The sequence below is a fragment of the Nycticebus coucang genome, chromosome 18 (assembly GCF_027406575.1).
Source record: "Nycticebus coucang isolate mNycCou1 chromosome 18, mNycCou1.pri, whole genome shotgun sequence".
Taxonomy (NCBI): Eukaryota; Metazoa; Chordata; class Mammalia; order Primates; family Lorisidae; genus Nycticebus; species Nycticebus coucang.
In genome coordinates, this window is record NC_069797.1 from 31,293,133 (window position 1) to 31,318,297 (window position 25,165).

The 25,165-nt window shown below is 40.1% G+C and overlaps 1 protein-coding gene across 5 annotated transcripts in view; it reads left to right on the forward strand.

The window, feature by feature from the left end:
• SSH2 (slingshot protein phosphatase 2) overlaps window positions 1-25,165 on the forward strand; it is a 294,781-nt gene that overhangs the window by 71,584 nt on the left and 198,032 nt on the right. For 4 of the 5 annotated variants that reach the window (XR_008375703.1, XM_053570907.1, XM_053570906.1 and 1 more), the window contains exon 2: window positions 8,517-8,597. The exons of the other annotated variant lie outside the window; for it this stretch is intronic. Coding sequence is in view for 3 of the 4 variants with exons in the window: in XM_053570907.1 (XP_053426882.1) it covers window positions 8,517-8,597 (81 nt within the window). In the remaining variant the exon portion in view is untranslated. The remainder of the gene's footprint in view (window positions 1-8,516; window positions 8,598-25,165) is intronic. 5 annotated transcript variants of the gene reach the window in all.

The following is a 25,165-nucleotide window of genomic DNA, read 5'->3' on the forward strand; positions in this document are numbered from 1 at the left end:
GGACCAGCGCCCTACTCCTTGAGCCACAGGCGCTGCCTGGATTCTTTTTTTTTTTTTTGAGACAGACTCTCTCTTTGCCACCCTCAATAGAGTGCCGTGGCCTCATAGCTCACAGCAACCTCAAATTCTTGGGCTTAAGCGATTCTCTTGCCTCAGCCTCCCAAGTAGCTGGGACTACATGCACCTGCTACAATGCCCAGCACTTGGGACTACAGGCACCTGCCCCAATGCCCAGCTATTTTTTTTAAAGAGCTGTTGTCTTGCTAGTCTCGAACCCGTGAGCTCAGGCAATCTACCCACCTTGGCCTCCCAGAGTGCTAGGATTACAGGGGTGAGCCACCTTGTCTGGCCTAAATATTGGATTCTAAAAAGAAAAATAGTTGTTTTCCTCATTAAAACCTTAAGAGCAGATTAGGGTGGTAGACAGAATAGTGATCCTCCAAAGTACTTATCCTAATCCCCTATGAATCTGTGGATATGCTGTGTTACTTGGTAAAGGGAGAATTACTAATCACAGATCTTTTTTTTTTTTTTTTTGGTGGGGGTGTGGACAGTCTCATTCTGTTTCCCTGGGCTAGAGTGCATTGTATTAGATCACTGTAACCTTAAACTCTTGGGCTCAAGTGATTCTCTCACTTCAGCCTCCTGAATAGCTGGGACTACAGGCTTGCGCCACTATGCCTGACTAATTTTTCTGTCTTCTGTAGGGGTTTCACTCTTGCTCAGGCTGGTCTATTTCTATACCTTTAAAATGGGAAGTTTATCTTGTATTATTGAGGCAGGAGGCAATATAATGCATCATGATTTGTTAAAAGTGGAAGAGGAATATAGAAGAGGTCAGGTTGATGTGATATGAGAAGAATCCAACCCACCTTTACTGACTTTGAAAATAAGAGATGAGCCAAGAATGCAGATAGCCTCTAGATGTTGGAAAAGGCAAGGAAATGGATTCTTTCTGTATTAGTCTGTTAGGGCTGCCACAATAAGTTTCACAGACTTGTGTTTTTTCTTTTTTTTTTGAGACCAGAGTCTCACTTTGTTGCCCCCAATAGAGTGCAATGGCATCATAGCTCACAGCAACCTCAAACTCTTAGGCTTAAGCAATCCTATTACCTCAGCCTCCCAAGTTGCTGGGACTACACATGCCCACCACAACACCTGGCTATTTTTAGAGACAAGGTCTTCCTCTTCCTCAGGCTGGTCTTGAACTCCAGAGCTCAAGCAATCCACCCGCCTTGGACTCCTACAGTGCTAGGATTACAGGGGTGAGCCAGACTTGTGGTTTAAATCACAGATTTTTTTTTTGTTTGTTTATGAGACAGAGTTTCACTATGTTGCCCTCAGTAGAGTGCTGTGGTGTTGCAGCTCACAGCAACCTCAAACTCTTGGGCTTAAGTGATTCTCTTGCCTCAGCCTACCAAGTAGCTGGGACAACAGGTGCCCACCACAATGCCCAGCTATTTTTGTTATTATTATTATAGTTGTCATTGCTGTTTTTAGCAGGCCTGGGCTCAGTTCGAACACTCCAGCCCCGGTGTATGTGGCTGGTGCCCTAACCACTGAGCAACAGGTACTGAGACCAAATAACAAAAATTTATTTTCTCATTGTTCTGGAAGGTAAAATCCAGAATCTTGGCAGGGTTGATTTCTTTGAAGGCTGTTTTTCTTGGCTTACAGAAGGCTGTCTTCTTCATAAGATCTTTCCTCTAGATGTGTCTGCGTCCTAATCTTTTTTTATTAAGAGGTGAGGTCCCTCTGTGTTACTCAGCTGGCTTTGAAACCCTAGGCTCAAGTGATCCTCCTGCCTCAGTGGAACTAAGGGGCTGGCTTTAATTTCTTCTTCTTCTTCTTCTTCTTTTTTTTTTTTTTTTGAGACAGAGTCTTACTCAATTGCCTTGGAGTTGAGTGTGTGGTGTTAATAGCTCACAGCAAGCTCAAACTCCTGGGTTCAAGTGATCCTCTTGTCTTAGCCTCCCCAGTAGCTGGAACTACAAGTGCCTGCCACAATGCCCAGCTATTTTTAGAGATGGGATCTCACTCTTGCTGAGGCTGGTCTCCAACTCCTGAGCTCAGACAATCCACCGCCTTGGCCTCCCAGAGTGCTAGGAGTACAGGTGTGAGCCACCACACCTGGCCTTCTAATCTCTCCTTATAAGAAGACCAGTCATATTTGACGAGGGTCCACCCATATTGGATTGGGGTCCATAATTAGGTTACTAAATCATAGTTTAACTTAATTACTTCATTAAAGACTGTCTGCAAATACAGTCACATTTTGAGGTACTGGGGGTTAAGACATATGAATTTTGGGGGACACAATTCAGCCCGTAAGACTCTCCTAGGTCCTGCAGAAGAAACATAGGTCTGCCAACACTTTGATTTAGGACTCTAAGCCTCTACCATAAAATAAATTTATGTTGTTTAAGCCATCAAGTTTGTAGTAATTTGTTACAGAAAATTGCTAGTAACTTGAATCTATTGGTAGGAGATGATTAACTGAATTGTGAAACAGCTATATAATGGAATATTATGCAGCAATCAAAAATAATCAAATATAGCTGGGCGCAGTGGCTCATGCTTATAATACTGCTCTCTGGGAGGCCAGTGCTGGAGGATTTCTTGAGTTCAGGAGTTTGAGACCAGCCTGAATAAGAGCGAGACCCCATCTCTAAAAAAAGGAACAAAGAAAAAAATAGCCAGGTGTTGTGGTGGGTGCCTGTAGTCCCAGGTACTTGGGAGGCTGAGGCAGGAGAATCACTTGAACCCAGGAGTCCCGTGATCCAGGCTGATGCCATAACACTCTAGCTTGGGCAACAGGATTAGACTCTGTCTCAGACCTCCCCCCCAAACCCCCCAAAATAAAATGAAATGAATATCCATCAATAGATGAATAGATAACAAAATACAGTATAAGCATACAACGGAATATTATTTGGTCTTGAAAATAAACTGACATCTGCTACAACATAGATGAATCTTGAGGACCTTATCTTAAGATAATCCAGTCACAAAAAGACAAGAACTGTATGATTCCACTTATATAAGCTATCTGGAGTAGTTAAACTCATAGAAAGTGAATGGTGTTTGCCAGGAGTTGGGGGCAGTGGGAAATGAGGAGTTTAATGGTTATAGTTTTAGTTTTGCTAGATGATAAAGCTCTAGAGATTGGTTGAATAACAAAGAGAATATACTTAACACTACTGAACGGTACCTTAAAAATGGTTACAATGGTAAATTTAGTGTTTTTTATATTATGTAATGAAAAAATAGTGAAGATATTAAGTTTGTAAGGCAAGAACAGAAAAATGGGTACAGTGTGCTGTTAGCTGTATATTTTAGAAAAAGGGCATATACACACATAATGCTTGTTATCTACACAGAATATCTCTGAAAGGATGGATATCTAAGAAACTAATGTAATGATTACTTCTGGAAATGGGATCGTAGAAAACTAGAAGGTGAGAGGATAGGGATGAGAGGAAGATGTAAATAATCTGATGCATTCTGAATTTTGTTTAACACATGCATGTATTATATATTAATTCAAGTACACCTGAGTGTTAAGATATGTCTTGGACTTAAAAGATTAAAAGCTCTTAGTCTCAAATTTGTTAGGCTTTAGGGTAGGGATATATTTTGTTTAATGTCTGATAGTATATTTTCAAAATACCTAGTTTCTTTTCTTTTTTTCTTTTTCTTTCTTTTTTTTTTTTTGCAGTTTTTGGCCAGGGCTGGGCTAGAACCCGCCACCTCCAGCATATGGGGCTAGCACCTTACTCCTTTGAGCCACAGGCGCCTCCACAATCCCTAGTTTCTTTAAGTACAACTGCAGTGTATTCTCTCTCTCTCTCTCTCTCACACACACACACACACACACACACAGAGGGGGAAAGATGGAAGAAAAGAAGAATGAGAAAATAAATAAATAATAATAGTCAGTAAATGTTTTCTGGTGTTTAAAACCATAGAATCTATAACAGGAGTAGAATAAAAGAGGCTTAATGAAGCAACAGCTTTTGACAGTTATAAGAGTATTTCTTAAGATGTTAACTTGCAAATTGTTAGGTAACTGCACAAGCTAGATTTTAACACTCTTCAAAACATCCTTGTACTGTATATTTCATACAAAGATTACAACATTTTATTACTATAATTTTTCCTTAGAAGCCATTCTTGATTGAAATTTCTTATTATATATGGTTGTTTTCTTACAAATAATTTTAACTTGTGTTTTTCTCCAAACTACTTAGCTAAAGGGACATATTTCTACAAAGTCATATACTATCTTTATGGAGTTTGCTTTTCCTTAAAAAGCAAAAACCTGTTTTTGTAACCTATTGAGCTTTCTCTTTTTGTTTGGCATTTTACCTTAACTAATACAGCACCCAGAGAAGTTCTTTGTACACAGTAGGGGTATAATGAATGGTAACGAATGACTCATTGTGAGCTCAGTACTTCTGGGGTATTTATAAGTGAAAAAACATGTAATTTAATGGAAGCAAAATTTTTCTGGAAGGCAAAAGTTTCTTTGAAAGAGAATTTTAACCCAAATGTGTAAGCTTTTTACATCTAAGAAAAAGATTATTATTATTATTAGAAACAGCAATCATAGTAGCAGCATCAAAAGTCAAATCATGCTAAATGCTTTTCTTATGTTGTCTCATACAATCCTTTCAACAACTCTATTAGAATAGATGCTATTGTTGTGCCCATTTTTATGGATGAGGAAATTGAACTGAAAGATTATTAAAGAATGTATTCAAGATCACATGGCCACTAAGTGGCACAACCAGGATATGAGCTCAATTTAAGTTTAGTTATGATTTGGGCTTGCTGCTTCCAGTGCAAGAATATGAGTTTGACTTTCTCCTCTTCAAAATTCCTACTGAAATGGCAAAGGGACATTAAGAAGAAGAACGAGGAAGAAAGAAAGAAGTAAAAGAGTATTGGTATTTGCACCATAAACTGGGGAAGATACCATCCTCATGCTAGTAGAAATATGGAGGGAGATTACACAACATGAAATTCAGGCAAGACCAGGTTGAAGAAAGGGCCTACAACCCTGAGAGGTGAGGAGGAGGGAAGAGGAAGAAGGAATAAAGGAGAGGAAGAAGGAAAGAAAGAAGAGGAAAAGAGAATTGGTATCTGCACTATAAACTGGTGAAGACACCATCCTCATGCTAGAAGAAACATGTAGGGGAGGTTCTACAACATGAAATTTAGACAAGTTGATGTAAGGGCCTGTAAATCCTGAGAGGTACTATACATATATAAAAACCCACCTAGTGAGTGAGTTAAGGAGGCATCTTTTATTCCTACCTTACTGAAAATGCTTGAAGTAACAAATGACTATTAATTTTATCAAATACCTTTTAGCATCTACTTAAATAATTTTCTTCTTTTTTCTTTTTTTTTTTTTTTGTAGAGACAGAGTCTCACTGTACCGCCCTCGGGTAGAGTGCTGTGGCGTCACATGGCTCACAGCAACCTCTAACTCTTGGGCTTACGCGATTTTCTTGCCTCAGCCTCCCGAGCAGCTGGGACTACAGGCACCCGCCACAACGCCCGGCTATTTTTTTGTTGCAGTTTGGCCGGGGCTGGGTTTGAACCCGCCACCCTCGGCATATGGGGCCAGCGCCCTACTCACTGAGCCACAGGCGCCGCCCCCTTTTTTTTTTTTTTTTAGAGACAGAGTCTCACTGTACTGCCCTCGGGTAGAGTGCTGTGGCGTCACAGCTCACAGCAACCTCTAGCTCTTGGGCTTAGGCGATTCTCTTGCCTCAGCCTCCCGAGTAGCTGGGACTACAGGTGCCTGCCATAACACCCGGCTATTTTTTTGTTGCAGTTTGGCCGGGGCTGGGTACCCGCCACCCTCAGTATATGGGGCCAGTGCCCTACCCACTGAGCCACAGGCACCGCCCAATGTTATTTTTTTCTTATTTGACTTAATAATTTACTAAATTTTATTGGTAGAATTCCTACATATTCATTCCTCCTTGCATTTTTAGAAGTCCCATATAGTCATAAATAGGCTAACACTACAGAACCCAGGAAAAACTCAGGAATTAGAATTACTTGGTACGTCAGAAGGCAGGGAAAAGAAATTGAAATGTCCTTTTCTTCCTTTAGGATTTATTTATTTATTTATTTATTTAGACAGAGTCCCACTCTGTCTCCCTGGGTAGACTGATGTGGCATCATAGCTCACAGCAACCTCAAACTCTTGGGCTCCAGTGATCCCCTTGCCTCAGCCTCCCAACTAGCTGGGACTATAGGCATACCCGCCACAACACCCAATAGTTTTTAGTAGAGACAGGGTCTGGCTCTTGTTCAGGCTGGTCTTAAACTCCTGAGCTGAAGAGACCACCCACCTCAGCCTCCTAGAGTGCTAGGATTTATAGGCGTGAGCCATCATGCCCAACCTCCTTTAGTACTCTTATAATTAATTTAGAACTAAATATTTGGTTGTAGGCAAATACCTGCTCCATGAACCAATTATGTTGTAATGCTATCAGCATACTTAAATGGATACCTTGTATCTTAATGAATTGTTTCAATTAATAAAGTCATAAACATAGTAAAGTCTTAAAATAACTTTAGGAATGTACCTGTGGTTATAGGACCTCTTTCCTGAAAGGTCATTTGAAAGAGCTAGTGTAAACATGCTGAAATATTTATAAGAATGAAACTGAAATCCTAACTAGTATAATTTGTATTATTATAATAGTTGATACTTTTCTCCAGTTTTTATACACAGTGTAAGCCAATTTTGATATGCTTAATATTTCCTGTGTTATCTGTTGAAATATGAGCACTTGAGAGAACTGAAAGCAGCTCTCAGCTCTACCTTATTAATTCCTTCAAATGTTCTATTCATTATTTATTAGGCCGTTAGCTTTCCTAATACAACTTCTAGACGTCTTCAAGTATTTTGTTAACTGATTTTTTTTTAAGAAAGTCAGCTGGAGAGTAAATGTTACTATTTTTTTCCCCCTTCCAAAATGCAGGGGAATAAAAGAATAAGATTTTTTGCATTTGTAGGATTTAAAAAGTGATTTTTTTCTTTTTTTTTTTACAAGCAGATTTGAAATAAAAGATGATTTTAAATATTTGGTTATTTCTGATTGTTTTCTTAAAAAGGAAGAGAAGCTTTAAGAAGGAAAACTAAAAGTAGGCAATGAATCAGGAGTAGGAAAAAAGTAAAATGAAAGTGAGCATTTATCAAAGTCTCACTTTGTTGCCCTTGGTAGAGTGCTGTGGCATCATACCTCACAGCAACCTCAAATTCTTGGGCTCAAGTGATCCTCTTGCCCCAGCCTCTCAAGTGTCTGGGACTACAGTCACCCTCCACAATGCCTGGCTATTTTTAGAGCCAGGAGTCTCACTCTTGCTGAGGCTGGTCTCGAACTTGTGAGCTCAGCTTAGGTACCTGCCTGGGTCTCCCAGAGTCCTAGTATTACAGACGTGAGCTACCATGCCCGGACTACTTTCTTTCATTTAAGTTTATTTGCACTCTTAATCTCTGTGGTTATATTGCAAGTTAAGACTTGCAGACTCATCTTTGAAAAATTAAAGTAGTGATTAACTAGGATTACCTTAGTGTAGTTATATATGACTACGTTTCAGACAGTGATAAGTGATAAACATGTACATCAATGATCTATCTAGGGATAATTCAGTATTCAGCAGCTGTTACCCAAACAGCAAACATATGAAGGGAATCTAATAGGTCAGAATTGGAACTTTTTCTGTTCTTTGTCTCTGTATGTTATTAGTCCTAGGGAAAGTTAGCAGCTAATTGTCTTACTTTCCTTAATCTGTCTTCTAGATAAATTTTAAAAAGGAGATTGGAGAATGGCAGAAAGATTTTAAATTGTGTTTTGACAACTGTTGGGGGACTTAGGTAGGACATGTCTTTTGGCTTTTACAGGGGTCACTATGAAAGTTTTGAGACTTCTGTTAACAAGAAACATAGTTAATTGACAGTGTCCTTTCTGATTCACCTGTGCAAGATTCAACATGCTCAGCTTATCGAGAGGGCTTCACTTGTTTCTGTCCACTTGGATTTTATGTTTCTTAATTTTTGTGTATCTCAAAACTTTTGTAATGACCCACATATAAACACTTGTTAGCAGAGGGCCAATGAGGGGTTTGATACCCTAATCAGGTGTAATGTTACATTAAAGCCTGTCTGTAAACAGTCATATCAAATGTATATATTTGATTATGAGGATAATGGGGTTAGTAGCACTGTCTTTACAGAAAAAGAACAGCTCATTGCCCAAACTAGAAAACTATAGGAAATGCTTCAGCTAATTTAACATTCTTCAATCAAATTTTCAGGCACCTAACCAGTCATTTGTTGGCTATATTCTCACCAAAACAACTATCACTAATCAGAAATTCAGCTTCCTACCTGTGAGCTAACACTGAGTTAGTGATTTCAGCTGGCTTTTTCCCTCAAGCTTATGGGCCCATTTGTCTGGTTTTCTGAAATGATCTTATTTGTATTACAGAGCTCTCATTTGGATGACAGTGAATCAGCAGCATTACTTTGCTATGAATATGAAGAATCAGAAATCTTTAATGATTCCAATGTACGTAGGTATATATTTTCGTACAGCCTTTTGTGATTCAGATAAAAGGTTTTTGGGTAAATTTGGCTGTTATATTCAACTGATATAGTGCCTATATTTTATCCATGTGGTCCCACTCAGACACATAGTTAGGGAAGGCAAATAGGTGACTTAAAATGAGTGTATATGTGAATGGTACGTTATATTTATATGCAAAATATCTCTACTCAGAGCATATCAAAGTAGGAAAACTGTTGTATTCTAGAACCATGAATGAATCTCCTTCAGTAAAGAATATGATTGTCGGGCGGTGCCACTGGCCCCATATGCCGAGGGTAGCGGGTTCAAACCCATCCCTGGCCAAACTGCAACAAAAATATAGCCGGTCATTGTGGCAGGCGCCTGTAGTCCCAGCTACTCATGAGGCTGAGGCAGGAGAATCACCTGGGCCCAGGAATTGGAGGTTGCTGTGAGCTGTGTGATGCTATGGCACTCTACCAAGGGTGACAGGGTGAGACTCTGTACAAAAAAGAATATGATTGTTTTTGTGGGTTTTTTTTTTAGAGGCAGTCTCACTTTCACCCTCTATAGAGTGCTGTAGCATCATAGCTCACAGCAACCTCAAACTCTCGAGCTCAAGGATTCTCTTACTTCAGCCTCCCAAGTAGCTGGGGCTACAGGTGCCTGCCACAACGCCTGGCTATTTTTTTAGAGATGGAGTCTTGCTCTTGCTCAGGCTGGTCTTGAACCTGTGAGCTCAGGCAGTCTACTCGCCTTGGCTTCCCAGAGTGGTAGGACTACAGGCATGACCCACCACCCAGGTCAGATTTTTTTTTTCTTTCATGCTTTTTTCCTTTTCCTGTAGCAACTGCTTGGTATTGGTGCTGCCACAGGGCTTTTATTCTTCTTCTTTTTTTTTTAAAGTTAGTTTTTTTTTTTTAATTAAGTTTATTTATTTTTGTATTTTTTTTGTTGTTGTTGCAGTTTGGCCAGGGCTGGGTTTAAACTCGCCACCCTCGGTATATGGGGCCGGCACCATACTCTCTGAGCCACAGGCACCACCCCTTTTATTCTTTATGTACATAGACCTAATGTCCTGGTTGTTGATAGTGTCAGACCAAATAGTATTATAGTCATTGGAAAGTTAGTCATCTTCTTAAACACAGAGCTAACTATGTTTCATGAGCTGTAAGACATTTTATCCCATTTGACCCCTGGTATAGTTAGCCATGGAGTCAGGCTGAAGTTAAATAATGACTTATATTAACTTATTTTTATGTATTGCAGTGGGCAGTGAGATTAGTCTGGAGATTTTAGTATGTCCTGAGGTAAATTTCTTCTGCGTATTGAGTGGCCTAGTAGTTCATACACATTTTTCTACCTTAAATGTCTTGGAGGGAAGGAAAGGGAAGAGCTGTAGATAAGGACAATGCAAGATCTTTACAATTGTCAATTAGGTATCTGTCTCCCATTAAAAAAATATTTTTAAAAAGGAATTTGGTAGGGTCAGCTATAAGAGTGCAGACCTGGGCGGCACCTGTGGCTCAGTAGGTAGGGCACCAGCCCCATATACTGAGGGTGGCGGGTTCAAAGACGGCCCTGGCCAAACTGCAACTAAAAATAGCCGGGAGTTGTGGCGGGCACCCTTAGTCCCAGCTACTTGGGAGGCTGAGGCAAGAGATCGGCTAAGCCCAGTAGTTGGAGGTTGTTGTGACCTGTGATGTCACAGCACTCTACTGAGGGCAATAAAGTGAGACCCTGTCTCTACCAAAAAAAAAAAAAAAGAGTGCAGACCTAGTTATGTAGATGAAAATGATAAAGGACCACTTCTTTGTGAGAGGCCCTGGTCTCTTCTTTCTGCGTCTCCTTTCAAACTAGGTGCCTGGTTTACATTTTCATCTTTTTGCTTTCTGCTGGCTCTAAGTTAAAGTTTTAGTAGGTAATAAACTGATTTTAGGAGTGAGTACTACCTTTACTGTGAAGCTTATTCAAATTTGGAATGGCACTGTAAGGAAAGATTTTATTTAAGCATATTTCTGGCTTGTCACACCTATAGGAGACTGGCTGCTCTTAGAATCCCCTCCCCACCCCCCGAATGTTATAGGAGGTCCAAGATGGGTTTGTGTCAAACTAAAGTCTGGAAACATGGCAGACCTTTTCTCCATTATATTTATTCCATATCTTGCTGTAGAATGAATCCTACTTCACAAATTCTAAAAAGTACAGCTAATACACTATATGAATTGAATTATAGCAGACTTTAATACTGAATTGTTTTTAAGTGATTTGACTTTTTCTATAATTCTACTGGACTTGATCTTTTCCAAGATCAAACTAAAACTGCGACTAAAACTAGGTTCTACAAACCTTGACCATAAAAGCTGAGTTCTGTGTATCTGGACACTTGGTTAATATTGGTGAAGTTTCACTAATGGAAAAGCTCTCATAGTAAGCTGTGCGCCTCCCAAGTATATCACTGCTTGCTCTTATACTGTCTTTTTTCTTTTCTTTTTTTTTTTTTTTAAAGAGACAGAGTCTCACTCTGTTGCTCTCACTCTTGGTAGAGTGCTGTGGCGTCACAGCTCACAGCAACCTCCAGCTCTTGGGCTTAGCCGATTCTCTTCCCTCAGCCTCCCGAGTAGCTGAGACTACAGGCACCTGCCACAATGCCTGGCTATTTATTTGTTGCAGTTTGGTTGGGGCCGGGTTTGAACCCACCACCCTTGGTATATGGGGCTTGTGCCCTACTCACTGAGCCACAGGCGCCACCCTACACCGTCTTTTTTACTTCATCTTCATGGCACAGTGAAGGTGATATCCATTTTAGGACCTTGTTCACCTATTATACTGATTTACCCAGTTGCTCTTTGTTCAGTGTTGAAGAGTTTGGAATGGCATGAATTCAGTTATTGTGACTCCTCAATAGCTGAAGTGGTGCTTTTTCCCCTAATGCTTGGAAACATTGATGAAATACAAACAAATATTCTTACTTATGACAAAATGAGAGTGGAAAGGTTATATTATTTGCCCAGTATTATAGGATAAGCAAGGGCAAACCTGACATCAAATCTCAGCTGACAGTCATCAGTAAGTTCATCACCAGTGGGCAGCATCATTGGTAGAATGTGTACTAGGCTTCTTATATAGTATCCTAAGATTTGCTCAGTCTGCAGTGGAGTTGTCTGGACTGGCACTGGCTTATGGCTTGGGCTGTTTTTGTCTTGAAGAAATCAGTGCATGGGAATCCACATAAAAAATATTTATTTTTATGAAACTTGACATGTGGGGAAGGTGACTTTAGATTTTAATGGACTTTCTCCCTTAGAAACAATTAGTTGTATATATATATTTACAAATTGCTCTGGTTTGCTTTATTTTGACTCTTAATTGTATATGTAACTGTCATTTAAGGCAGGTTGTTTTCTTCTTCAAGAGGCAAGAATGGTTACATTTACTTGGCTGGCTTTTTAAAGGTGTGGAATCCTGTTTTGCATGCTCAGGGGGTATTTCCATTACCCTACACTTTTCCCTCTTTTTTGTCACCTCTTATTCCCACGCCCATGCCAAAAAAGGATTGAAGAGCTTCTTCCTAATTTGAAGACTTAACCTTAGAGAAAAACAACCTGGTCGAAATCTCCATTATTCAATTTTTTGGCATGGAAATGGCATGGGATCTTAGTAACTATTTGGAGTAGAAATACTGATATAAAAAAGAAGAGAAGATAAAGTCAATCATTGAAGAAGCTTCTTTTCGATCCTGGGATAACATAAGTTCAAAATGTGGTTATTCGGGCGGCGCCTGTGGCTCAGTGAGCAGGGTGCCGGCCCCATATACCGAGGGTGGCGGGTTCAAACCCAGCCCCGGCCAAACTGCAACAAAAAAATAGCCGGGCGTTATGGCGGGCGCCTGTAGTCCCAGCTACTCGGGAGGCTGAGGCAGGAGAATCGCCTAAGCCCAGGAGTTGGAGGTTGCTGTGAGCTATGTGATGCCACGGCACTCTACCAAGGGCAATAAAGTGAAACTCTGTCTCTACAAAAACAAAAAAAAACAAAATGTGGTTATTCATTCAACTGAGGACAAGTTCATTCATTCACCAAGCATTGATTGACTCTTATGTGCAGATCACTGGGCCCAGGGCTTTGGAGATCCTTAGACAATGTATAGTCTATACTTGAATAAATTAGTTTTATGGATATTTAGGGAAAGCCACAAAAGGAGAGGAGAAAATCATTACGTGCACTGTATGGGAAGAAGAAAAGAAACCTGGATAAATGGAAACAAATATAGCTGAAGGCCTGGCTGTCCTCGATCTCCTGGAGCTTTCCAGGGAGAGAGGAGAGGAGTCGTAGAGAGGCCTCTGCTCTTTCTCAAATCCTGCTCAACCTCCAGGAACCAGATAATGGATAGAAACAGCTATTTGCCCCGAGCATAGGATTATTGCAGGCCTCCATAATGGGGGCAGAAACTGTCTGGCCCAGGGGTGGGGGTAAGGGTGATAGTATGAGGTCACAGAGGAAGAAAATATCGCCTTGTGCTCCAGATAAGACAGTGAGGAAATTCGGGTGTTCCTGGTACTAGTAGCAGCAGCACCCACTAAGACTTCTTAGGGCCTTAAGATTTCTGAGGGTCCTAAGGTTCTCGCCTTTTCTCTCTTCCATACCTGTTATCTTCCCTAAAAGGAGAAAAAGCTCTGGACCAGTTGGTATTTTAATTATTATGTTTTTGAGTGTTGAGTTAGAAACAATTGCATTCTTTTACCATTGCTGGGCTATTCCTTCCCCAGCTTGGTAGTCAGGAAAATACTTGTTACATCAGTTTATTTCCTAAGAATAAAACTTAATTTATTTAATTACCTCATTCTCTTGCTCTTCTGACCTCACCTTTCCCAACCAAATAGGAAGAGGGACACAGGTAGTCAGGTAGTCATATCGTTTTTATGATCTGTTTCATTCCCTTGCTTGGTTTATTATATTCTTGAAGGGAATGCATTTTCCCTCTGTGCAATCAAAAAAGCCTTTATGCTTGAATAGCTCAGTGTAAGAAAGATGTTAGCCCTTTGTGTAAAGAAAGAAAAGAAAGAAAAAGCTGTACTCTGGAATCAAATGTGGACAACACAGATGAAAATAAAAGCAAATCTAAAATGTAAGAGTTATTTGGTTTAGAATATTTAAAAATGTTTAGACTATAGATTTGGATTATTTTTCTAGAACAGGACAGAGTCTGAGAATACATTATTCATTTAAATATTAGCTTCTATGGCATTTTTCATAGGAAGTCATTTCATGGGAATGGAAGAACAGTTTGAGGGAGAGAGAATATTTAGCTTGACTGTGTAGTAAGTTCAAGTGAAGGATTTAAGAATTTTAAAAAGTTATCAGCACCAAGGTAAACCCTTACTCAAGGCCTATTACAGAGTAGACAATCCTATAGATTGAAGATAGAAGGAACTATAATCCTCAGGATTCTTCTAAAATATCCTGTTTTTCTTGTATGTTTTAAGTTTAGGAATATGTTGTATGGGGTGATCAAAATAGTGAACAATTTGTTAGCTCAGAAAGGAAAACTATACTTAAAAGGGAAGACTGCTATGGTCATTAAATCTACTTTTATAAATCTTTAGAGATTGTAATCACAAATTAGATGGTTAGTAGGTTCTTTCTCTAGGTCAGAATTGTTATAAAAAAAGGAAAAAAATGGGCAGCGCCTGTGGCTCAGTTGGTGAGGCGCCGGCCCCATATACTGAGGGTGGCGGGTTCAAACCCTGCCCCGGCTGAACTGCAACCAAAAAATAGCTGAGTGTTGTGGCAGGCACCTGTAGTCCCAGCTACTCGGGAGGCTGAGGCAAGAGAATCACTTGAGCCCAGGAGTTGGAGATTGCTGTGAGCTGTGTGATGCCATGGCACTCTACTGAGGGCCATAAAGTGAGACTCTGTCTCTACAAAAAGAAAAAAAAAAAAAAGGAAAAAAATGATTTGTAGGTAAATGTATAGATAGAGTGATTACAAACTAGTTGGTTGAAGGGTGGTGTTGGTGTATAGGCTGGGAGAAAGCACATCTGGCCATTTCTGATAATTTGTATTTACCTCCTTTCTGTTCTTTGTACCATGAGTATCTTCTACTCTTTTTTCAGACTCATTTGCAGAAACAGCTTTCATTAGTCAACATATATAAATATAAAAAAGGAAAATTTGTTGCTAAGGAGATAGGTTTTATTACGAGTTTCAAATGGCCAGTTGGCCAGCAGCACCTCTGCTGCCTAGTAGGAGATTGCTCCTTAGGAAGGTACATGGTCAGACAAGGAAGGAAAAAGTGTTAGTGGCAAAGTTCATAGTTTTACCATGAAAAATGTTTTTATTATTCCTTTGGAAGCGGTCTGATCCAGGAGGCCTCTTATGATGCTAAATTTATTTCTTTTGTTCCAGGATAAGATAAAAGCATAATGGGCTCAGTGCCCATAGCTCAGTGAGTAGGGTGCCAGCCACATACACCAAGGCTGGGGTTCAAGCCCAGCCTGGGCCTGCTAAACAACAATGACAACTGCAACCAAAAAATAGCCGGATGTTGTGGCAGGCATCTGTTGTCCCAGCTGCTTGGGAGACTGAGGCAAGAGAATCAATCACTCAAGCACAAGAGTTTGAGGTTGCTGTGAGCTGTGACACCATGGCACTCCACCAAGGGTGACATAGTGAGACTCTGTCTCAAAAAAAAAAGATAAAAGCATAAGCTCAACTATTTTATCCTGGAATAATTTTTATGAGAAATAATTTTCTTTTCTTTTTTCTTTTTCTTTCTTTTCTTTTCTTTCTTTTTGAGACAGTCTCAAGCTGTTGCCCTGGGTAGAGTGCTGTAGCATCATAGCTCACAGCAACCTCAAACTCTTGGGCTAAAGAGATTCTCTTGTCTTGGGCAACGCCTGTGGCTCAGTGAGTAGGGCAATGGCCCCATATTCCGAGGGTTGGGGGGGTTCAAACACAGCCCCGGCCAAATTGGACTAAAAAAATAGCCAGGCACTGTGGTGGGCGCCTATAGTCCCAGCTACTTGGGAGGCTGAGGCAAGAGAATCACCTAAGCCCAAGAGCTGGAGGTTGCTGTGAGCTGTGATGCTACAGCACTCTACTGAGGATGATAAGTGAGACTCTGTCTCAAGAAAAAAAAAAAAAGAAAGACAGAGAGATTCTCTTGTCTCAGTTTTTCTATTTTAAGTAGAGAAAGGGTCGCCCTTTTTGCTCAGACTGGTCTTGAACTCGTGAGCTCAAGCAATCCACCTGCTTTGGCCTCCCAGAGTGCTAGGATTATAGGTGTGAGCCACCATGCCCTACCTTCTTTTCTTTTGAAAAATCTTAATCTTATTGAGTGACTTATTTGAGGAGAAGTGAGATTTGTAGTAATCTTGGATACAAAGACTATTTTCAAAATTAGCCTAATTTAACCCAGTGTTTCTCATTGTGGCTACATGTCAGAATGACCTGGTAACCTTTTTTTTTTTTCTGTCACCCTCGGTAGAGTGCTGTGGCGTCACAAGTCACAGCAACCTCCAGCTCTTGGGCTTAGGTGATTCTCTTGCCTCAGCCTCCCGAGTAGCTGGGACCCACAATGCCCAGCTATTTTTTTGCTGCAGTTTAGCCAGGCTGGGTTTGAACCTGCCACCCTCGGCATATGGGGCCAATGCCTTACTCACTGAGCCATAGGTGCTGCCCTGGTAACCTTTTAAGATAATTTTCTTTCTTTCTTTTTTTTTTTTTTTGAGACAGATTCTCACTTACTAACCCTCAGTAGAGTGCATGGCGTCACAGCTCACAGCAACCTCCAACTCCTGGGCTCAAGCGATTCTCTTGCCTTAGCCTCCCAAGTAGTTGGGACTATAGGCGCCCACCACAATGCCCAGCTATTTTTTTGTTGCAGTTTGGCCGGGGCTGGATTTGAACCCGCCACCCTTGGTATATGGAGCTGGCCCCTTACCCACTGAGAAACAGGCATCGCCCAATTTTCTTTCTTTTTTTTTTTTTTCTTTTTTAAGTCACTCTGTCACCTGGACTAGATTACAGTGGTATCATCATAGCTCACTATAACCTCTAATTCCTGGCCTTAAGCCCAGGAATCTTCCCAGCTGAGCCTCCCAAGTATTTGGGACTACAGGTATATGCCATCATGACCGGCCAATTTTATTTATTTATTTTTTTGTAGAGTTGATATCTTTTTCTTCTTCTTTTTTTTTTTTTTTTTGAGACAGAGTCTCACTGTGTTGCCCTCAGTGGAGGGCCATGGCATCACAGCTCACAACAGCCTCAAACTCTTGGGGCTTAAGCTACTCTCTTGCCTTAACCTCCCAAATAGCTGGGACTACAGGCACCTGCCAAAATGCCCAGCTATTTTTTTGTTGTAGTTGTCATTGTTGTTTAGCCAGCCCTGGCCAGGTTCAAACCCTTTAGCCCCGGTGTATGTGGCCAGCGCCCTAACCACTGAGCTATGGACGCAGATCCTAGAGTTGATATCTTGCTATTGCCCAAGCTGGTCTTGAACTCCTGGCCTCAAGCAATCCTCCTGCCTCAGCCTCCCAAAGTGCTAGCATTACAAGTGCGAGCCATTACACCAAATGCTTTTAAACATTAACTGCCACACGGAAAAAAAAATTTTTTCCTGAGGCCATGGTATTTTATTAGAGGCTGGGTGCGGTCGCTGACACCTGTAATCCTAGCACTTTGGAAGCTGAGGTGGGTGGATTGCCCTGAGCTCACAAGCCTAAGCAAGAGTGAGACCCTGTCTCTAAAAAAATAGCTGGGTGTTGTGGTGGGTGCCTGTAGTCCCAGCTACTTGGGAGGCTGAGGCAAAAGAATTGCTTGAGCCCAAGAGTTTGAGGTTGCTGTGAGCTATGACACGATGGCACTCTACCAAAAGTGACATAAAGTGAGACTCTGTCTCAAAAAAAAAAAAGAAAAGATATGTCAAGAGGCATGTGAATTTTATATATGCTTCTCAAGGCCCTAGCCTCAAAACTAGCATAAGTTAAGTAGAACTCACATGCAGTCAAGATGTTAATAATGGGATCTCACCTCTGTCCAATTAAATTAGCATCTCTGTGAATGGAGCCCACATACTGGTATTTTTTTAATGCTCCTAGGATTATTCTAAGATGAATCAGGGTTAAGAACACTGGTTTAACTCTACCTATGCTAATTTTTGCCTTTCCAAATCAGAAGTCTAATCTGCAGTGTTTGTAACATCTGTTTCCTTGAAGAGCAGATGAAATGAGATTGATTAGAATTCTAACAGTTGACTGTATGCATTTGATTATTCAGGTACAACACAATTAACTTCTATTCAGTAAAATTTATGACTAGGATTGTCTTAAAAGAGAAGCCAGATACTGAAATTAGGTGATCCAAATCCACTGTAAACCTATGTCTATGAAGTATAAAAATTTTCCATATTTTGTGGAAGAATATAAAAACTTGCACTTTTTGCTGGCTCTTCACCCCGAAGTGCACAGGCAGCTTCTGAAATATATATATATTCTTCACGGGAGAATAAATAAAAAAGAAAACTTACACTTTCTGTGTCAGCACTGCTAGGGAACAAGTGTAAAGGAAAAAAATTAAAGATTGCTTTATGCTTTGTATATTATTATTTTATTTATTTTTATAAGTATATTATAATTTTATTAAAATAAAATAAACCTATTGAAAAGTGTACTTATACTTTTTTGTATAACTTGATGAATTTTCACAAATAGATCAAGAAATTGTGTAACCTGGACCTAAATTAAGAAATAGTACTTGGAAGGCCCAGGCAACAGGATCACTTGAGGCCAGAAGTTTGAGACCAGTCTGGGTGACATAGACCCTGTCTCTACCAAAAATGAATTAGCTGGGTATGGTAGTGCATGTCTACAGTCCCATCTACTCAGGAAGCTGAGGCAAAAGATCACTTGAGCCCAAGAGGTTGAGTCTGCAGTGAGTTATGATTGTGCTACGGCAGTCCAGCACAGGCAAGAGAGCCAGACCCTATCTCAAAAAATAAATAAATAAATGAATAAACAAATAAAAAGGAAAGAAAGAAATGGAATATTACCACTGTCCACTAAATCCCCCTTTTACTAACCTCCCCTTTCTTTCCTCCAGTCACTACTCATCCTTCTAGCGATCCCCTCCCAGGAATAATCACTATCCTGGCTTCTTGAACATATAAGTTTGTTGCGGGCATTAAGCTCTGTTCTTTAGAAGACTCTCCCTAGTCTTGGCACGTTATCTGTGCTGAGTTGAGAGCGGGGGCAGATGAAGATTCCCTGGTGCCATCATCTCTTCAACAGTCAGGGCAGTGCTGCTGTTTGTCCATACTTCAGCTCTGAAGGAAAAGAAAAAGTGGGCATCCTGACCATCTTTCATTTTTTTCACCATCTGTAATTTGGCTGTGGCGTGACTAACTTGTGGCAACTTATAAAATATATTGTTTAAATTCATAATATGGCTATTTAAAGACCAGAAATATCCTTCTATACATCTTTATATTACCCATAGCTCCTAGTGTAGTGATTTATTTGCAAATTACACATAGATAATAACTTCACTGGGAAATCTAAAGAGACTTCTTAAAAGAGAAGCCATGTTTTTCCACGCTTAATTTGTATTGGTCTGGCTTCTGATCCCTCTTTTCACAGAGTCATATTTTTTAGACATCTGGCATGGAAGAATGCACAATGTGGCAGTGAAACAATTGTAGGCAGAAACCTACCTTGGCCTAATTTGCAAAATTAATTAAATAAAAGCTCCAATTAGCTGAGTTACCTTACTTGCATAATTGGAAGCAAAATCTACTCAGGTGGCCAGGTACAGTGGCCCACGCCTGTAATCCCAGCACTCTGGGAGGCCAAGGTAGGTAGTAGACTGCCTAAGCTCAGGAATTTGAGAGCAGCCTGAGCCACAGCAAGACCCTGTCTCTAAAAAATAGCTGAGCATTGTGGCGGGCACCTGTAGTCCCAGCTACTTGGGAGGCTGAGGCAAGAGGATTGCTTGAGCCCAAGAGTTTGTGGTTGCTATGAGCTATGATGCCATAGAATTCTACCAAGGGCAAGAAAATGAGACTTTGTCTAAAAAAAAAAAAGACCTACTCAGGTGTAATTTCCTTTCATTTTGGTTTGGGAGAACAGGAAAACAGGAATTGGCAGGATTTGTAGCTTTTTTCATTAATAAAATTATACAGACTTTTATTTTATTTTATTTTTGTTGTTGTAGTTGTCATTGTCTTTTTAGCTGGTCTGGGCTGGGTTCAAACCTGCCAGCCTCAGTGTATGTGGCTGGTGCCCTACCCACTGAGCTACAGGCGCCGCCTTACAGACTTAAAGATTAAAGGTTGGGAAAAATTTACCCTTGGGAGGGTGAATATGAATGAGACAACTTAGTGAGCATTTACTATGTGACAAACATTGTGCTAAATGCTTTTTATACAATTTAAATCGAATCCAAGTCTTTGAGATTAATATTTCTGTTTAAAATAGTAAAGAAGTAAAGAAAGTCTCTGTTCAAAGGTGAGGAACATGCTTGGCTAAGGTATGTGACCATACTGGTAGTGACAGCTAAGTCTGCCTGACACTCCCAGCTTGAGCTCTTAATGTTATGATAAAGTGCCTTTGCCCTTGAATGTAATATTATTATTTTGGTGCTAGGATGCCAGGGGCAAATGGAATAATGGTTCTCAACTCTGGTTTTGCGCAATAATCATATGTGGAGCTTTTTAAAAATATAGATACTTAAGTCTCAACCTTAGGAAGTTTCTTATTCAGTACGTCTTGGATTAGGCTCAACATCTTTATTCTTTTTTTTTTTTGCAGTTTTTGGCCAGGGCTGGGTTTGAACCCGCCACCTCCGGCATATGGGGCTGGCACCCTGCTCCGTTGAGCCACAGTCGCTGCCCCAACATCTTTATTCTTTACAAAGGTTTAGAGTACAGTCAGAGTGAAGATTATTGATTTGGAGGTATCTAAAGAGTGAATTTGGAATATTGTAAAGATACACTGTTAGAGGTATAGGGAAGGAGGAGTTAGCTTAATATTCAGGTTTCATGTTTTAGGAGGTGAGATGGTATTTATCACTGGAAATTGGATGTATCACTGGAGTATTTCGTAGCCAGATAAGTTCTCCATTATTTCTATGAATTTCTAGAGTGTCGTCACTATTGTACTCAAGCACAGTCTTTCTCAACCCTCATTTGCTGCTGCTTGGATGTCTGTTTTTTCTCAGTGCTTGGGGTAGAGTGCTAGTGCAGCTGCAATTGTAGAGTTATTGGGCAAGAGCTGCTAACTCTGGAGGCAGCAATGGATGGGCCTGATTAAGACAAATGTCATGAGAAAGCTGTAAATTTAACAAATTACTAATCACAGTGGATCCTGTCTGCTGAGTCATTCCTAGTGCCTTTTGTGTATTTTCTCTAATCTCCCAGTATGCTTGGCAGTAGGAAAGGGGTAGTAATTTTCCTTCTCACTTTATAATTAGGAAAGTTAAGTTACAAAGGCCATGACTTGCTGAGAACTATCTGTAATTGAAAAAATGACTAACATTTGTTTAGCATTAACCATGTGCTTGGCTCTATACTAAATGTTTTTATTTGTAGTGTCTCACATTACATTTCTGAGGTTAGTAGTGTTATTTATTCCTATTTTTAAAAGTGAGAAGACTGAAGTAATTTATTTCACAATTATTTGAGTCTACTCTATAGCAAGTACTGTGCTAGACAATGAATTTGCAGAGATGAGCAAAGCAAACCTTACCCTTGTGGAATTTACAGTCCATTGGGAAGACATAATAAAAATAAGCATTCAATTACAAAATGTAAGAAAAATACAAATAGGGAAACATAAAGAATGATAAGACAAAAGATGGGGCATGTTGGCTCATGCCTCTAATCCCAGGACTTTGGGAGGCCAAGGCTGGAGGATCACTTAAGGACAGAAGTTCCAGACTAACCTGGGCAACATAGACTTAATCTCTACAAAATAACTTTTATTTTATTAGTATTTTTTGAGACAAAATCTTACTTTGCTGCCTTCGGTAGGGTACCGTAGCATCATAGCTCACAGCAACCTTAAGCTCTTAGGCTCAAACAATTCTCTTGCCTCAGCCTCACAAGTAGCTGGGACTATAGGTGCCCACCACAACACCTGGCTATTTTTTTAAGCTATGGGTCTCGTTCTTGCTCAGCCTGGTCTTGAACCATGAGCTGAGGCACTCCATCCTCCTCAGCTGCCCAGAGTGCTAGGATTACAGGCATGAGTCACCGCGCCTGGCCAGCAAAACAATTTTTAAATTAGCTAGATCTGTTAGTGCATACCTATAGCTCTAGCAGTTTGGAAGGCTGAGGTGTGAGGATTACTGCTTGAGTCCAGAAGGCTGAGGTTGCAGTGAGCTGCAATTGTGCCACTGTATTCCAGCCTGGACAACAGAGAGACCCTATCCCTCAAAAAAAAAAAAAAAGTTTAAGAATAGCCAATTAGATAAAGAATAGGAAGGGCCTCTCTAACGTGGTGATATTGTAGTTCAGAATAGTTAAGGGATTTGCTTAGTGTCACATATCAAGTAAGTGGTGCAAGTCTGATTCCCAAGGCTATGCTTACCATGCCATATTGCCCATCAGACATGCGCTTGGAATCTACCCCAGGGTTGTGAATTTCTTCTCTGGTCATATCAGCATTTCATACCATGATACTGTACCATCTTTTCAGAAGGGGCATCACAAAGCTTGTAAATAATAAATTATAATAGAACAGTTCTTTCAAAAGAAACCTGTCTTCTAAAGTGCTGCTTTAAAGAGAATTCTAGGTCAGCGCCTGCGGCTTAGTGAGTAGGGCGCCGGCCCCATATACCAAGGGTGGCGGGTTTGAACACAGCCCCAGCCCAACTGTAATAAAAAATAGCTGGGCGTTGTGGCAGGCGCCTGTAGTCACAGCTACTCAGGAGGCTGAGGCAAGCGAATCACCTAAGCCCAAGAGCTGGAGGTTGCTGTGAGCTGTGATGCTACAGCACTCTACCCAGGGCAACAAAGTAAGACTCTGTCTCTTAAAAAAAAAGAGAGAGAGAGAATTCTAGGAGGCAGTAGGGACAAGGGTAAGGGCAGAAAGGGCTATAGGCAGATATGAATTTGCAGCTCCAAAGAAGCTGAAAATCTGCTATAATTGCATAGGTGCATTTAAATGAGGAAATGCCTTCCTGGAATACATGGGCTGGGGCTAGAAGTTATGCTTTGGATCAGTATCTCGTTTTCCTGGCCTCACTTGAACTGAACTGGCAGGGCCTGACTTAGGAGCCAAGCAGATGACTACTCATAGAAGCTGATTGGGAAGTGTTAGGTGATGGCTAGAGAATCCCCACATGCCTGTAAAGAATGTGGGAGGAAGGGAACTGCCTTTGGAAAGGGAATAATGAAATACAGTAATGAATAATGAAATACAAGGTGAATAATGAAATACAATCTTGAATTTAAGTGCTGCAATCTTCAGACTCCAGTGCGATGTTATTTTTGCCACATTACTTTTTTAGAGTTTTCCAACAGAGTCTCTCTGAATTGCCCTTTGCTCCAAAGAGTCTGTTCACTTACTCTTTTCCTGTAAGGAAATAACAGTAATTCTTAGATTGGTCAGCAGAATTGTGATGAGGTTTTCTGACTCTAGATTATGAGTCTAACTGTTTAGATGTGAATATGGCTACTATAAACTTCTGTTTAGGATTCATGTATCGATATTTGCATATACATTTTACTTGATGATTAGTGAAGATTATAAATTGGCTTGATCCTGGCAATCTGAAAGTTTAGTCAGGAGTTAAAATTATGTTCAAACCCTGTGATCCAGAAATAATTCTTGAAAATATTCTCTAAAGAAATTATTTGAAAAGAAAAAAGTATATATACTAAAACTTAAATGAATGCATTTACTAATTGGGGGGAGGCCGATGGTTAAGTAAATTATGGTAATAACTTACTAAAGCCATTACAACGAAAAGCTTAAGTAAAAGAGTAGTTTCTTTTCTGTTCTTTCTTTTTCTGTTTTTTGAGACAGAGTCTTACTCTGTCACCTAGGTAGAATACGATGGCATCATCATAGCTTACAGCAAACCTCAGTCTCTTGGGCTCAAGTGATCTTTTTGCCTCACCTTCCTGCATAGCTGGGTCTACAGGCATGGCCACAATGCCTGGCTAGTTTTTCTATTTTTAGTAGAGACAGGGTCTCACTCTTGCTCAGGCTGGTTGTGAACTTCTGAGCTAAGGTGATCTACCTGCCTTGGCCTTCCAGAGCCTTGGCCTCCCAGCGAGCTAGGATTATAAGTGTGTACCACCATGCCCTACAAAACTATATAGTTTCATGAGAAATTATATTTGAAATGTTATATAAAAAATAAATAAATGGAAAATACAAGATTACATTTCTTCCTCATTCTATGAAAAAATAAATTACAGGTGGATCGGAGAATTAAATGTAAAAGGAGTTTGATATCATAAGGAAGAACATATAGGATACCTTTTTTGTTCTACAATCTTATAATAGGGAAGATCTTTTTAAATATGACACAAAACCCAGAAATCGTAAAAGAAAACATAGATAAATTTAAGTATCTTACATAAAGCCAAAAAATGGACATTAAAAGATCCTACAAACTGTCTGGGCATAGTGGGAGGATCCCTTGAGCTCAAGAATTTCAGACCTGCCTTAGCAAGAGCAAGACCCCATCTCTACTAAAAATAGAAAAGTTAGCTGAGTGGTATTGTGGTGAGCAGCTGTAGTCCCAGCCACTTGGGAAGCTGAGGTTAGGAGGATTGCTTGAACCCAGGAATTTGAGATTGCTGTGAGCTAGGCTGATGACATGGCACTATATAGCCTGGGCAATAGAGTGAGAATCTGTCTCAAAAACAAATTTTTTTAAAGATTCTACAAACAAAGTAAAATGACATACAGCATGATAGGAGAAAGATTTTCTTTTTTTTTTTTTTTTTTTTGTGGTTTTTTGGCCAGGGCTGGGTTTGAACCCACCACCTCCGGCATATGGGACCGGCACCCTACTCCTTGAGCCACAGGCGCCGCCCAGGAGAAAGATTTTCAACACATATCAGAAAGCTGATTTCTACAATATACAGGGTGGCCATAAAGTTCGTGTGCAAAGTGTGCAATTTATTCCATATATATTTTATAGTATTTTTTAAAGATCAGAAACACAGTAAGTATGAAAAGAAGTTAACCAACATTCACAGAAAAAAAGATGAATCGCTTCAACTTATGAAAAGATATTCTACAGTCCTCATAATCAACACCATTTTTTATCTCTCAGACTGGCAAAGATCAAAAAGTTTGACGTAATATGGGGAAGTGTCACTGCTTTATATTGTTGGTGGTGCAGTGTGTATTAGAATAACTTCCACAGAGGTCGATTTGGCAATATCTATCAAAATTCTGAATTACCATAACATTTGCTGTAGAAATTTTACTAGTAGAAATTTATCCTCTAGAAATATTCTGTGTAAAAATTTGCATATGTGTAACATCACTTGTAATAGTAGAAAATTAGAAATATCTAAAATGTCTATCAAAATGTTGCTATATGAACTAGTA